At 37.1% G+C, this 16,041-nt stretch overlaps 1 protein-coding gene across 5 annotated transcripts in view; it reads right to left on the reverse strand.

Moving 5' to 3' along the window:
• LOC6052726 (exostosin-1) overlaps window positions 1–16,041 on the reverse strand; it is a 402,218-nt gene that overhangs the window by 39,972 nt on the left and 346,205 nt on the right. For all 5 annotated transcript variants that reach the window (XM_038255001.1, XM_038254998.1, XM_038255000.1 and 2 more), the window contains exon 6: window positions 5,850–5,969. In XM_038255001.1, coding sequence (XP_038110929.1) covers window positions 5,850–5,969 — 120 coding nt within the window. The remainder of the gene's footprint in view (window positions 1–5,849; window positions 5,970–16,041) is intronic.

Consider the following 16,041-nt stretch of genomic DNA (forward strand, 5'->3'; position numbering starts at 1 on the left):
TCACCGGAACCGGTTCTCAATGGCCACCTTTTCAATTAAACACCTTCAAACATGCTGGGACCAACATTTTTTTAGTTTGTATGGATTGTTTCATGCTATAGTGCGTTCACTTCGCATTAAGAGCAAAAAACTTCAAAATTTTGAAGTTTTTGCACAGTTTTGGCCAATATTCCGGATTTCCTCCGGAACCGGTTACGGGAACCGGCCAATGGGACCAAATCTTGAGTTTTTCTAACAATTTACCGTCGAATGACACCGGAAGCGTCCAAAAAGACCTAATTGATCAAAAGTTACAGAGAAAACAAAATAAAAAATATTTTCCGACGGGGGGTGATTCATATGCAAAACTTCTGCATTGAATATCTCGAGTTAGGATAACAATAAAAATATGCACCAGGTTGCATTTTGTTCGGGAAGCCGATCCCTAGAGGAGCATTTTTTTTCGTGCTGCCAAAAAATAAAAAAAATATTTTGTTACGCTGTGAAATCATTGACCGAGTTATGAATTTTTTAATCAATACTGATTTTTTTCAAAAAATCCAAATTTTGGTCGTAAAATTTTTTTAACTTCATTTTTCGATGTAAAATCAAATTTGCAATCAAAAAGTACTCTACTGAAATTTTGATAAAGTGCACCGTTTTCAAGTTATAGCCATATTTAAGTGACTTTTTTGAAAAAAGTCGCAGTTTTTCATTTTTTAAAATTAGTGCACATGTTTGCCCAGTTTTGAAAAAAAATATTTTTGAAAAGCTGAGAAAATTCTCTATATTTTGCTTTTTCGGACTTTGTTGATACGACCCTTAGTTGCTGAGAAATTGTCATGCAAAAGTTTAAAAACAGGAAAATTGATGTTTTCTAAGTCTCACCCAAACAACCCACCATTTTCTAATGTCGATATCTCAGCAACTAATGGTCCGATTTACAATGTTAAAATATAAAACATTCGTGAAATTCCGATCTTTTCGAAAAAAATATTTTCAAAATTTTCAAATCAAGACTAATATATCAAAAGGGCGTAATATTTAATGTTTGGAAAAACTGCGACTTTTTTCAAAAAAGTCACTTAAATATGGCTATAACTTGAAAACGGTGCACTTTATCAAAATTTCAGTACAGTACTTTTTGATTGCAAATTTGATTTTACATCGAAAAGAGTTGAGTTGGAGAATTTGAACGGTGTGCGTCGCGGTCCTCGCGCAGGATTTTCGTTGCCGTTTCCGTCTTTGTTGTCCCCCCGATTGTGTGTGTATTTCGATCCGGGCGGTTTCGGGATGTTTGACAGTTGAGTTGGAGAATTTGAACGGTGTGCGTCGCGGTCCTCGGGCAGGATTTTCGTTGCCGTTTCCGTCTTTGTTGTCCCCCCGATTGTGTGTGTATTTCGATCCGGGCGGTTTCGGGATGTTTGACAGTTGCGTTGGAGAATTTGAACGGTGTGCGTCGCGGTTCTCGCGCAGGATTTTCGTTGCCGTTTCCGTCTTTGTTGTCCCCCCGATTGTGTGTGTGTTTCGATCCGGGCGGTTTCGGGATGTTTGACAGTTGAGTTGGAGAATTTGAACGGTGTGCGTCGCGGTCCTCGCGCAGGATTTTCGTTGCCGTTTCCGTCTTTGTTGTCCCCCCGATTGTGTGTGTATTTCGATCCGGGCGGTTTCGGGATGTTTGACAGTTGAGTTGGAGAATTTGAACGGTGTGCGTCGCGGTCCTCGCGCAGGATTTTCGTTGCCATTTCCGTCTTTGTTGTCCCCCCGATTGTGTGTGTATTTCGATCCGGGCGGTTTCGGGATGTTTGACAGTTGCGTTGGAGAATTTGAACGGTGTGCGTCGCGGTCCTCGCGCAGGATTTTCGTTGCCATTTCCGTCTTTGTTGTCCCCCCGATTGTGTGTGTGTTTCGATCCGGGCGGTTTCGGGATGTTTGACAGTTGAGTTGGAGAATTTGAACGGTGTGCGTCGCGGTCCTCGGGCAGGATTTTCGTTGCCATTTCCGTCTTTGTTGTCCCCCCGATTGTGTGTGTATTTCGATCCGGGCGGTTTCGGGATGTTTGACAGTTGCGTTGGAGAATTTGAACGGTGTGCGTCGCGGTCCTCGCGCAGGATTTTCGTTGCCATTTCCGTCTTTGTTGTCCCCCCGATTGTGTGTGTATTTCGATCCGGGCGGTTTCGGGATGTTTGACAGTTGCGTTGGAGAATTTGAACGGTGTGCGTCGCGGTTCTCGCGCAGGATTTTCGTTGCCGTTTCCGTCTTTGTTGTCCCCCCGATTGTGTGTGTGTTTCGATCCGGGCGGTTTCGGGATGTTTGACAGTTGAGTTGGAGAATTTGAACGGTGTGCGTCGCGGTCCTCGCGCAGGATTTTCGTTGCCGTTTCCGTCTTTGTTGTCCCCCCGATTGTGTGTGTATTTCGATCCGGGCGGTTTCGGGATGTTTGACAGTTGAGTTGGAGAATTTGAACGGTGTGCGTCGCGGTCCTCGGGCAGGATTTTCGTTGCCGTTTCCGTCTTTGTTGTCCCCCGATTGTGTGTATTTCGATCCGGGCGGTTTCGGGATGTTTGACAGTTGAGTTGGAGAATTTGAACGGTGTGCGTCGCGGTCCTCGCGCAGGATTTTCGTTGCCGTTTCCGTCTTTGTTGTCCCCCCGATTGTGTGTGGATTTCGATCCGGGCGGTTTCGGGATGTTTGACAGTTGAGTTGGAGAATTTGAACGGTGTGCGTCGCGGTCATCACGCAGGATTTTCGTTGCCGTTTCCGTCTTTGTTGTCCCCCCGATTGTGCGTGTATTTCGATCCGGGCGGTTTCGCGTTTTCGCATTTTAGTTGGTTTTATCTTTCCACAGCCGGCTGTCTAAGATTAAATCATTTATGCTAAACTCAACACCAAATAACCGGGAATAGTCTCATCCGCATACTCCGACTGTTTGCCTTGAGAATGCATAATACATCACACCATTAAACAAAATTTATTGATTATTGGGTCGCATCATCATCCTCTATGTTGAATCCTGGCCATTACCCTTACCCACTAACAAAATCCCAAGTAGAAGTAGTTTTCCGGCACACGCGGGGTGTGGATATCGTATAGAACCCACCCTTGGTAGCAGCCTGTGCTAACTAACATTCCCGTCCCATTCCCTCGAGATCTACAAACTGACATGGCGGGCGCCGTTGGTGGCCAACGACTGTTTCCTATTCGCACCGGCTCTAGTTTTGATGATCGTGATGTTTTATCTTTTCAGCGCATTCATGCATGCTGTTGATAAGGGAAACATCATTTGATCGTTGAAGCGTGTGACCGGTTGTGCTGATGGGATATTATGGTCCTGTTCAGCAACGGAGAAGGACAACCATGGGTGGTCTCTCATGCTCATGCTCATGCTCATGCAAATTTGATTTTACATCGAAAAATGAAGTTAAAAAATTTTTACGACCAAAATTTGGATTTTTTGAAAAAATCAGTAATGATTAAAAAATTCATAACTCGGTCAATGATTTTTTGCACAACCTGGAAATTTCTGAAAAGTTGGAATTTTATGTCCTCTAAAACATATCAAAAAATAAAAAAATTAAAAATAGTGTTTTTTTGTAAATCAAGATTATGTAATAAAAAGTTAAATAAAAAAATCACCAAATTTTTTTTTACCGTGTATTATTTTTTTCCAGTGTAGTCCATATCCATACCTACAACTTTGCCCAAGACACCAAATCGATCAAAAAATTCCTTCAAAAGATACAGATTTTTGAATTTTCATACATCATTTTTGTATGGACATCTGCCAAATTTGTATGGAAAATTATATGGACAAACTAATGATGCAAAATGGCTTCTTTGGGCATACCGAAGGCACCAAAAAAGTTTCAGTCGGATTAAAAAATACAAAAATTAAAATTGAAGAAAAAAGACCGATTTCGTATAGAATTGCTCTGTTATTTTTTGTATTTCTGCATGCCTTTTAAATTTCTGCTTTCTTCCCGACTCTATAAATGTCTTTCTAACACCTTGAGTTATTTGAAATTTCACGCATTTTTTCGCGATTTTAAATTTTATTTTTTAATACTTAAGCTCGACAATGAAAAATAACACAGCAGCATTTTTTTTGTGATTCGATTATCCGAAGTAAACTTTTCCCATGGTCTTCGGATAATCGAGTCTGAACTGTACACGAAAAAAAAAAAACTGTTTTCTATTTGTTACGTATTACTAAAGGTTGAATTCCTAAAATATCCATTTTTTATAATTTGATTAAGGGTACAAAAATACATCTTTTGAGCCAAAAAGCGTAAAGATGCGAAGTCTTATTAAGGAGATATAAATTTATGAAAAAAAAAGATTTTTGGAAAATATTGAAAATTTGGACAAAAAAAAAGAAAAATCATTTTTTAAGCAAAGTGCTAAGTGGGGCTGAAATCTTGATTTTTACAAAAGTAGATAATAACCGTTTTTCAAATGAGGTGAAAAATTTTAGTCAATAGCTCAGCCAAGTTGACCCAGAAAATTTCAATTTTGGCAAGTCACAAGAAATCAGATGAAGAAACAAACTCGAGTATTTTTTCTGATATTTTTAATTTTAAAAGTTAATTTCAGAGGTTGCAATGATCTTATTTGAAAAAAAAAAATGATTTTCTTTTTTATCTCGAAATTTTGAATATGAAATATCTTCCAATATATATTTTAAAATTTAAGATTTTTTTGTGAGCTTTCACGGATAAAAATGTCACCGAGCTAGGTCAATACAAATTTAATTTGATGTTTTTGCCTCTCACTATTTTTCAAGAATATGCCAGAATAAAGATTCATACATCTCAGCCATATTTTTCACTTCATGCCTATTTTGAACAACTTTTTGATTAAAATAAAAGAATTTAATTGGAAATAAATCAAAAATAGAATGAGTTTTTTAAACATTTTTGAGGTCATAAAATCAATTGACAACCTCAATTCTAAAAAAAATTGAATTCATACATATCCTCCCCTCTCCTTCACCATTGAGAATGGTTAGATTTTCGTCTGCCTGATTTTTCCAGATTTTTGATCGATACTTTGCCAGATTTTTCACCTGGTAACCCTGCTCACTACAAACATTTCTAAAAAAACAGTTGCACAATAACTGAAACTTTGGGTTTTTTTTTAATTTTTTTGACCCTTAGATGGTTGATCAATATTTGACAACAACATTATCATAACCATGTAAATGAAATTTGTTGAAGCATTTTGTTATTTTTTGTTATGTAGCTTGCTGGAATTTATGTTTATTGAAATTACATTTTAATGTTTGTCCCTCATGCAGCCAAATGAGTTTTTTTTAAAAAAATAAGTATTTAAGCATTTAAGTTTCATCTAATAAAAACAACCACAGAAATAAATGATTAAATTTATAATAATTCAAAAGAGACATATGATCATACAGCTTACACTTACATATTGCAGCTATCTTTAAATTATGTAAAAACTATTTCCAAAATATAATCACTAACCAATTTTCGCCTATTTTTGGTTCAAAAATTATTCTTGAATTCTGTTTAAATTTAGTATTTTCTGGATTATTCAATTAAAATTTAAGTTTCAATGGAATTGAAATTTACCAAATTTTTAAATCGGTTTGGTTTTTTGCGACTCCACTGCCCTCATAAAAATTCTCCGCTCTCCCTCTCGAGCTGAACTTTTCAAACTCACAAGTTAAAAACTTTTCAAATCGAACCGAAAAGCCAATGTTGGTACCACTATTTCCACACTGTTTGCGTTCCTCTCGCAAACAAGAGTGAGATTCCCGCACATTTTATGACAGGACTCAGGAAAAATTGACCGCTGGGGGAAAAAACCTGCAAAAATTGACTGCGGAATAAGTTGCTGTGAAAACTTACCTCAAACGTAGTAAAAACTATTTTCTCAATGGAACTAAAATAACGCTCCCAAAGCACTTGAGTTTGTTGACGTAAAGCTAGGATTCGGCTGGCGGAGATCGAACGAACAATGTCCGGCACCTGGGAACAAAAGAAGAGAAGGAAGTGATGAAAGTTAGTTTTGAAAAATTGAAAGGTTGTTTCGGATTTGCAGCCTCAAATTAGGTCACCAATTAAGTAATTTTTTTTTTAATTTGATGGAGTCTTTTTTCTTTCTGATTAATCGAAACACTGAAAAAAACATTTGTTTGCAGAAAAACTTTTGTCCCAAATATTTACTCTTTTCCCCCAGAGTTGTTTATTTCGGTCGATTTAACTTTTCTCCCTCTTCAGGATCCAGCAAGAACGGACTGGGCCAATAAATTGAATTACTTTTTTAAATATTTGTTTTGCCTCAGTAAGGGTTGATCTTCTCTATTTTGTTTTTGCTAAATTCATAATGTTTGCAAAATGTATAACTAAAAATATCCTCAATTGAAAAAAATAAAAATAAAAAAAAGTGAAAAACAAACAACTCAATTTAACCACCCCATTGAGACTCCAAAAAGCAAGCTTTCCCCCTCGCTCGGTCAACAGGGGCCATTTTTCTTCGACGGTCATCGAGGGCGGCTCCACATCCCCTTGAAAAATCCTCCCCCCCCTCGCTAATGAGACACTGGGGAGTTCTAAATCACTCACACTTTTGTTCGAGAGGGGGAGAAAACAGGTTGAATCAATGCTTTCCGGGGGTTTGTGGGAGGGTTCAGCCTGGACGCAAACAATCGGAAGTTAACGGTCCGAGAAGCGGCCAGGGTGTCCTTCCTGCGATTTGCTGGAGGTTTTCGTAGTGGGTGGAGGAGATTTTATTTTATTGTTGGAAAATACGGAAAAATTTATTCAAAAAATAAAATTAATTTCTAACTTAATTTGGCCAATATAGATTAATATTGAATTGTCATTGATTTTCAAAGCGGCAAAAAATGGAATTCATCATTTTTTTACCGTGCTTCTTAAGTGGCTGAGTCTCCTTAGCGGAGAAAATTTATTTCCGATCCATTCATTGTGTTCAAGTATCTCAAGTAGCCGGGAAATCATTTGGCATGCAGTTTAGAAAAGGGAATTCTGTTTGCTTTACAAATATTCACACAAAATTATAAGATTTTCATCCAAATCCAAGCGATTTTTTACGTGAAGAAACCGCGGAGAATTTCCCTTATCCCCTTAAAAAAGTGGAGTATCCTCACTTCCCGTCTTCCAAATGCCTTTTTCTTGTGCCCTGGTGGTGGTTCAAACAAATAGAAAAAAAATGGAAATGCTAGAAAACTGTTCAAAATCTTCTTCTGTGGGAATTAGAGCAGAGCAGGTGAACCTGGGACGACCATAATGAGAGCGCAAAGACAGTGAATAATTGGCCACGCTGCTGTCCAAGCTGTTCATTAATATTGTTTGAGTTTTGGAACTTTTCTTACGCAGAATTTCTAAAGTAATCTAAAACTCTTTTAAAAAGCATTTCGGAAGAATTTATTTAACTTTCCTACCAAAGATATCATTTATGAATCACGCCTTAACGACACCCGTTACGCAAGGCTGTGATTATCCCGATGCCGGTAATGGCGCAAGTCCAGCCATAGAATCAATATCCGAACGCGATACTGGCAGCGAGACTCCCCAGGACATGACAACCTGCCATTTTACCGCCTCGAGGATGGATGGATGAATGGAAGGGTGCATCCGTTTTTCGCGTAACGAGCCACCACCTTACGGCCAAGAGAGGTGTGTCCATTAATTTCCCATTAGGTGACGGTGCGGAACACCGGAGATTCTCCGGCGCAACTAATGTCCCCCTCACTCCTTAATGGTCGTTTTATGGGTGTCGTCGTCGGGAAGAAAGCGCTTTTCCCCTGGGGGAGCTGAAGAAAATCGCTCCTGTTGCGTGTAGTTCGATCACTGTATTGGGCTAATGAAATATTCATGGTGTTGAAGTTGTGGATTTTATCATTTCAGTATTATCTTGAATTTGAAATTGTGACCCAAAGTTCTTCACAAAGCTCGACTGATAAAAGTAATGGATTAAAATCAAAACTTTCTGAATCATTCAGAAGCCGTTAAAAGTTACGTTTGAAATTAAACCCAATAACGGCTTCCTGCTCACAGCCCCAAACATAATGAGAGCGCCACATTCAGTGCATCATTTCAGGAACCAGCCAGGCAGCACATATTGTTGGCAAAAAATTCCGGGATTTGGGCACCCATCAAAGTCTTCATTTATGGGAGCTAAAAGTTGGGCAACTCTGCCGTCGACAACGATGACAAAGCTTCCGGTTTCACGGAGATATAAATTTACGTAATTACTCAACCGTCAACGCATCAACTCCCAAATATCTACCGGATTTGGTAATAATAAACAGACGACGCGGCGTTGTTTATGGTCCACATGTTGGGTGATTAGAAGGGGCGTTAAAATGATATCTTGGCTGGAACTTTTTTTATGACGAATCTTCATTTAATTTTTGTTGTAATGAAATTTTCAATGCTAAATGCTCAATTTTCCAACGCTCAAATATGTATCTCGAACTTTTCTCTTTTTCTTGTGAGTACTTTTTTATTAAATAAAAAAAAACTCTCAAATCGAGAAAACGCGATTACTTTCATGATTTTCTTAAGCAGGTTTAAGACTATGATTAACAAACAAACAATATTACCCTTTTTGACAGTTTGGCAGTGTGAGTGAATTTGTTTGCAGGAATGTCAGCCTGCATACACTTTGAATTGTTTGCGAGTTGTCAAATACGAACAGGAGCAAGTTTGTTTGCCATATTCTAATACTTGCTTAACACATACAAAACAATTGGTACAGAGAAAAATAATCAACTGATTTCCCACGAGTGCCATTTAAAAAAATAAAAAGTAAAAAGTAAAAAGTAAAAAGTAAAAAGTAAAAAGTAAAAAGTAAAAAGTAAAAAGTAAAAAGTAAAAAGTAAAAAGTAAAAAGTAAAAAGTAAAAGTAAAAAGTAAAAGTAAAAGTAAAAAGTAAAAGTAAAAGTAAAAAGTAAAAGTAAAAGTAAAAAGTAAAAAGTAAAAAGTAAAAAGTAAAAAGTAAAAAGTAAAAAGTAAAAAGTAAAAAGTAAAAAGTAAAAAGTAAAAAGTAAAAAGTAAAAAGTAAAAAGTAAAAAGTAAAAAGTAAAAAGTAAAAAGTAAAAAGTAAAAAGTAAAAAGTAAAAAGTAAAAAGTAAAAAGTAAAAAGTAAAAAGTAAAAAGTAAAAAGTAAAAAGTAAAAAGTAAAAAGTAAAAAGTAAAAAGTAAAAAGTAAAAAGTAAAAGTAAAAGTAAAAAGTAAAAAGTAAAAAGTAAAAAGTAAAAGTAAAAAGTAAAAAGTAAAAAGTAAAAAGTAAAAAGTAAAAAGTAAAAAGTAAAAAGTAAAAAGTAAAAAGTAAAAAGTAAAAAGTAAAAAGTAAAAAGTAAAAAGTAAAAAGTAAAAAGTAAAAAGTAAAAAGTAAAAAGTAAAAAGTAAAAAGTAAAAAGTAAAAAGTAAAAAGTAAAAAGTAAAAAGTAAAAAGTAAAAATGAACAAATGACAAATGACAAATGACAAATGACAAATGACAAATGACAAATGACAAATGACAAATGACAAATGACAAATGACAAATGACAAATGACAAATGACAAACGACAAATGACAAATGACAAATGACAAATGACAAATGACAAATGACAAATGACAAATGACAAATGACAAATGACAAATGACAAATGACAAATGACAAATGACAAATGACAAATGACAAATGACAAATGACAAATGACAAATGACAAACGACAAATGACAAATGACAAATGAATGAAAATTAAAAACTTGCAATGAAAATGGTTAAATGGTTAAAGTTTTTGGGAATAAACCTAACAAAAATCAGAAAAAGTGCTGAATTGCTTGATGGCTATTCCATTAAAGGTAATTTGCAGACCTTTTACATCAAACATAAGACTACTTTATCTCTTTCAACGATTAGACTAGAGAAGATTTCTCACTAGCTGGTTCGACCACCATGAGGTTGGTAACAATTCTGGAACTTTTTGCCACCATCTTTCTGGCCTATTCTAAAAGTATTGATCGACTCATCCCACAAATACTCTCCAAACATCCCCGACATGACGTGGCCTTTGTCAACTGCAATCCAGACCTTCTGGAGATTGTTTTACCTTCCAGGAGTTCAGCAAATCCGGTGCGGATCATAAATCGTGTTCAGTATTCTACCGACCGTCAATGTTCTGTATTTTTCCTTCAATTACCGATGTCTGATAAACAGGTTAGTAAATAGAAATGTTGGTTGGAAGTCGTTACTTAATCATCATCATCCAGATAGCCAGAATTCCTTGTTTTAATGCTAAAGGACTCTGGATATTTCTTGTTCAAAAGACGAGTCTATTGGATGCAACGGTTCTATCAACTGCTAGCTCTCTATGGTTTCTCGGAATAGTTAATGCCAACTTCATAATTTATGATCCTTACAGTAAGAGTTATGAAAACTTCTGGTTCAATCGATTGAACAAAAAAATCAGTGGAAATGGATACCATTATCGTGTCCATACCAAACGCTTACAACCTTACTTTTATTACGATGCCGAGTCCAAACTTACTGGGCTCGACGATGAACTCATGCAAACCATCAGCAAGTCACAAAATGCAACGATCGAGTACTTCATGTATGAAGACAACTACCCAATTTGGGTAGCTTCTCAGGATGATCCGCAGTTGAAGTACACTTATGACATGAGCTTACGTATAGGGCATAAACCGGAGAGGGACTTACTGGACAAGGTATTCCTACCAGAGTGGGAGGAACTATGCGTTACCGTGCCCAAGAAACAGCACCGTTTGATGATCCTTCAGTTGACGAAACCATTTCAGCTTGAAGTTTGGATCTTTTGCGTGGTATTTATTGCGGTGCGGTATCTTTGCAGGAAAATAACTTACAAACTTTTTTTTTTGATGTTTATAATTTTGGAATTTATTTTAACTGAAGGTTATCTAGCCAAAGTCATTCAATTTCTCTCGAACATGAAGTTTATTCCAGATCCTAAAACAATGGCTGAATTGATTGCTCGAGGTGAAACATTCGTCCTGACTCCGGTTGAGTACACAATTATATGGAATTTCAAGGAAGCCAAAGTACTTGTTCAGGAAAACATTCGAAAATATTTCAGAACTTACGCCACAATACACTTTTGCCAAACGGCGTACATGGCGGAACATAGCGAGAGCAACTTTAACCCGCAGACGAATGATAAGTACCTATTTATTCTCGAGGAACGACTTGGGCATTTGCACAACTTTTACGGATTTGCTTGGAACCACCCGTTGAAGGCGATTTTCGAGCGGAAGTTGCGTTACGTTTTCGAGTCCGGAGTGTGGCGCAAAATTTACGATCGATACTGGACCAAGGAGGAGCAGTTTAGGAAGTTGCTGGCGCCGAATCGATACCCGATTGATTTTGTAGATCTGATTTCGTTGTGGATTATGGTGGCAGTAGGATGGATGGTTAGTTTCGTTTGGTTTGCTGGTGAAATATTTATCAAGATTCAGAAGAATCGATAAATTTAATCTAATTAATTTAAAAGTTTGTGTGGTACATACACTAATAAAGAAATGAATTTGATCTGATCTGCTTGAAGACCTTTCGAAGAAGTATTGGAAAAAGCATTTTGATTTGCATTAAAAAATAACAATTTATTGAACTCAAACATGAAACCACTAAACATTGTTTTCAAATACTCAGTGCTTTTTACAAGTTTCTTCTTCTTCTTCCCCTGATGATTTCATGAAATGTGGGTTCCGTTCATAGAATCTGTCTCTTGCGGTTAGTGCAACGCAGTAGGCCGGGCCGCTTTAGTGAGTGTAATACATTTCGGGGGTTCTCGAAAATACTGCAATCATTAATAATGACAAGAAAGAACTTGAGGCGTAATCTAACCATAAGTTCTTCCCGGATGCTTTCTTCGGACTGGCTGCGCTTGTGTTCGATTAGATTAGATTAGATTAGACTCAGTGCTTTTTACAAGTTTCAGCTAAAAAGCAAACAAAACTGGCCGTCAATCCTAGCCCTACAAAGATCCAAAGCGAGTTCAAATCCTTAAAATTAATTGGGTAATCATTTGGTCTCAACAACACTCTAAATTGATCCTCCGTGTTAACATACTGGTCGTAGATCTTCCGCCATATTCCGGACTCAAACACCATTCTCAGGTAACGCTGAAACAAGCTTCGAATCGGATGATTCTTCGCAAACCAATAGCAACTCGCAAAAGGCCTAACGCGCTCCTTGAGGATGATGATCAGCTTGTCGTTCGTGCGAGGGTTAAAGTTGAGTTCACTGTGTTCAAAAAACTGAGCTGTCTTGCAGAAATGAATCGTTGCATAGTCGCCTAGATGCTTGTCCTTGTTGATTATCCGTGTAACAACACCTTTGAATCCCTGCAGCACCTCAACTTCATCGGGGTACACTTCAAAAATTTCCTCTCGTTTGATCGCTTCGGCAATGGTTTGAGGATCCGGTATGTACTTCATATAGCTTAAGAACTGGATTACCTTCACAAGATAACCTTCGGTTAGGGCGAATTCCAAGATTACAAACGATATTGAGATCAGCCTGATTTTGCCTCTTTTGCAGCAAATCTTTGTTACGACAAGAGTGGCAATCAGAATCCACAGCTCAGCTTTGAATGGTTTGGTCAGCTGAAGTAAACCTAATCTTTGGTGTCGTTTTGGTACAGCGATGCAGAGCTCATCCCATTCCGGAAGAAAGACTCGCTCCAGAAAGGTATCTGTTACCGTGTAAGATCTGAACAAACTCAAGTCGAAAGTTGATCTGCTTGGGGAGTTTTCCAAAGCAAATGAGAAGTTTTCTTCAACAGTTCCTTTAAAGCCGTATTCAACTGTTGCGTGGCGAGCTTCACTAAAAATATCTAAAAGTTGTTTATCCAAACCTTTAAGTTGGCCCTGTTCCAGATATAGATACGGATGTAGCATTCTTACGAGAACTCTATATTTATAGCTATAAAATTCCGAACTTTTTCTCGTGGTGAGTTGATCAATTGCTTGGGGAATTGAGACATTTATGAGATCCTTGTGAAAAATGTAGGATGACCAAAGTTCAATTTTCCCATCGTACTGATCGTACAAAACAAATACAGCGTTCAATATACCAAGTTCTTTGAGCGATTGCGATGATTTTTGAAGATCAACAGAATCTTTCATAGACTTATCCAATATTATTACAAAATATCCTTCATGATTGAAGCATGGTGAATCAGCAATCTACAATATTATTTTTCATAAAAATATAACATCAAAACATTTAAAAAAAATACCGACCCCAGATTTAGTTTTTGGTAGCTGTATAAAAAACACGGAACATTTTCGGCTGTTCGTGTAACTCTTGTCAAGATTTATCAGCCGAATTTGCAATAAATTGTTCGTCGATTGCATAACACGGTCCAGAACATCCGGGTCGATGCTAACGAAGGCCACGTCATTCCTTTCAAATCTGTGCAATACTTGCTTGAAGAAAGTGTCAAAGTCTGTAGCTACAACAAGGTAGATGCAGAGCGCCAAAATTGCTACCAGCTTCATCGTGACCTGAGAAGGTTATGTTGACTGTGCCTGGACAATCTGCAATAGAAATTTGCTAATAGCGCATCCATTACAATACTGCTAACGCAGCCTAATGGAATAAAGCAATTTATAAAAGAACAAAAATATTTATTTATAAATAACACTAGGATCGATACTATTAAAAAAAAATCACACATTTTGATGTCCACCTCTAATGGATCTAACGATTCCTGAACATTTCAACCAAAAAGCAAGCCAAACTAACCGCCAACCCGATTCCCAAAACAACCCACAGAGGACTCAAATCTTTAAAATCGATCGGATACTCATTTGGTCTCAAAAGCATCCAGAACCGACCCTCCGCGGTGGTATGATGGTCGTAGATCCGTCGCCATATTCCGGACTCAAACACCCGCCTCATGTACCGCTCGAACAAGCTTTGAATCGGATGATTCTTCGCAAATCCATAGCAACTCGCAAAAGGTCTGACGCGCTCCTTCAGGATGATGATGAGCTTGTCGTTCGTTTGAGGATTGAAATTTTGGTCACTGTGTTCGAAAAATTGCGCAGTCTTGCAGAAGTGAATCGTGGCGAAGTCGTTTATGAAATATTGTTTGAGTTTGTGTACTATTTTCAGAATCACATTGTCGAACTCTTCCAGAACTTCAACTTCCTCTGGGTAAACTGCGAATACTTCTTTGCGTTCAATCACCTCGGCAATGGTTTGTGGATCCGCTTCATACTTCATGTCGGTTAGGAATTGAATAACCTTCACTAAATAGCTTTCTGTTAGAGCAAATTTCAGTATGAGGAATGCCAACACAATCAACCGCAACTTGACTCTTCTCCATAGAATCCTGAAAATTACATAAACCGCAATAAAAATCCACAGTCCTGAATCGAACGGTCTCGTCAGCTGAAGCAATCCCATCAATTGATGTCGTTTCGGTACGGCGATGCACAGTTCATCCCATTCCGGTAGGTAAACCCTATCTAGAGACGTGTTTTGTGTGGTGCGAGATCGGTATAAGCTAAAATCAACAGTTGATCTGCGTTCCGAATCCCCGTAAGCAAACGTTACGTTGTCTTCCCTGAACCCCCGTTCGACATACTCAACCGTTGCGTGATGCGCCTCACTGATGATGGTCAGCAACTGTTTGTCGAAACCTTTGAGTTGACCGTGTTCGATGTAGAAAAATGGGATTAGGATTCTCAAAAGAACACGATACCTGTAGCCACGAAAGATGTGGCGCTTGCTGGTGAAAAGTTGATCGACAGCATTTTGAGTTGATAAGTTTGAGTGTTGTCCTTCAAATATGTTGTACGAAAAAAGTGTTATACTGAAGTTGGACTGGTCATAAACTACGAAGATTGCATTGAATATGCCCAATTCTCTTAAAAAGCTTGATGTCTTTTGAAAGTCCACATTATTTGAAGATTCAGCAAGCAGAACTATGAAATATTTTTCTTGATTGAAACATGGTATTTCCGCAATCTGTCAAATTCAACAGCTGTTTAGTTGACTCATGTTTCACACATTCAACGTTTACTTACATCAGTTTTAGTTTTAGGATTTTGGATGACAAACAGGTTGCAAGGACATTTTATAGATCTTTTACCGTTGCCGACGAGTCGTGGTTGACTTTTCATAGAATGTAAAAATATGTCCAGAATATCCCGATCAACGTTGACAAAGACCACGTCATTGTTTCCAGATCTGTTCGTTACCTGCTCCACAAAATGGTTGATGTCTTCAGAGCCAGCTAGAAAAATAGCAACAAAGAACACTAGAATCGTTACCAGCTGCATTGTGGTCAGCAATAGTATTGACCAAAAAGTGGCACTCTTTATAAGTATTTTATACTAATCGATTCAATTTCATCTTTTAATTGCATGTGAAACTATTTCAATTAAACTTCTGAACATATTTTAATTGGGTTTCAAACATTTTTTTAAATTATCATCAAAGATTTTTCATACAGCTATCCCACGTCAAACGGTTAAGCACGGCGGCGCAGTGCTCAACTGAAGCACAGTTGCAATTATAATTACATGAAAATTTTCGCAAAAATACGTATTTTCCTGTATTTTTGAAATGCAATGTTTTTCAAAAATACTCAAAATATTGCTTTTGGAATATGGGTGTCAAATGATTGGGATTTTTTCATACACTTTGAAAGTTACAACACACATTTTTTTTAAATACTTGAAATTTTCACAAATGTACGTATTTTCGTAAAAAAAAAACTACAAATTTAAGCTTGGAAGACGACATTCGAAGAAAAATGACAACTGGTAGTATCAAGTTTAAGTTAAGGTTTAAGTTTTTGGCAATATGGGTATCAAATGATCGGGATTTTTTCATACATTTCATTTGTTTTTATTTATTTTTTTGAAAATACTCAAAATCGCCACAAAACAACATATTTAAAAAAAACTCAAGATTTCAGTTTTTAAAATTTGGATTTTAAATGATCAGGATTTTGTGTTCATTTCGAAAATAATAATATTTTTGTATTTAGGTATTTTCGAAAAATACCAAAAATTTATGTTTTTACAATATT

This window comes from Culex quinquefasciatus, chromosome 2 (genome assembly GCF_015732765.1).
Source record: "Culex quinquefasciatus strain JHB chromosome 2, VPISU_Cqui_1.0_pri_paternal, whole genome shotgun sequence".
NCBI classification, from domain to species: Eukaryota; Metazoa; Arthropoda; class Insecta; order Diptera; family Culicidae; genus Culex; species Culex quinquefasciatus.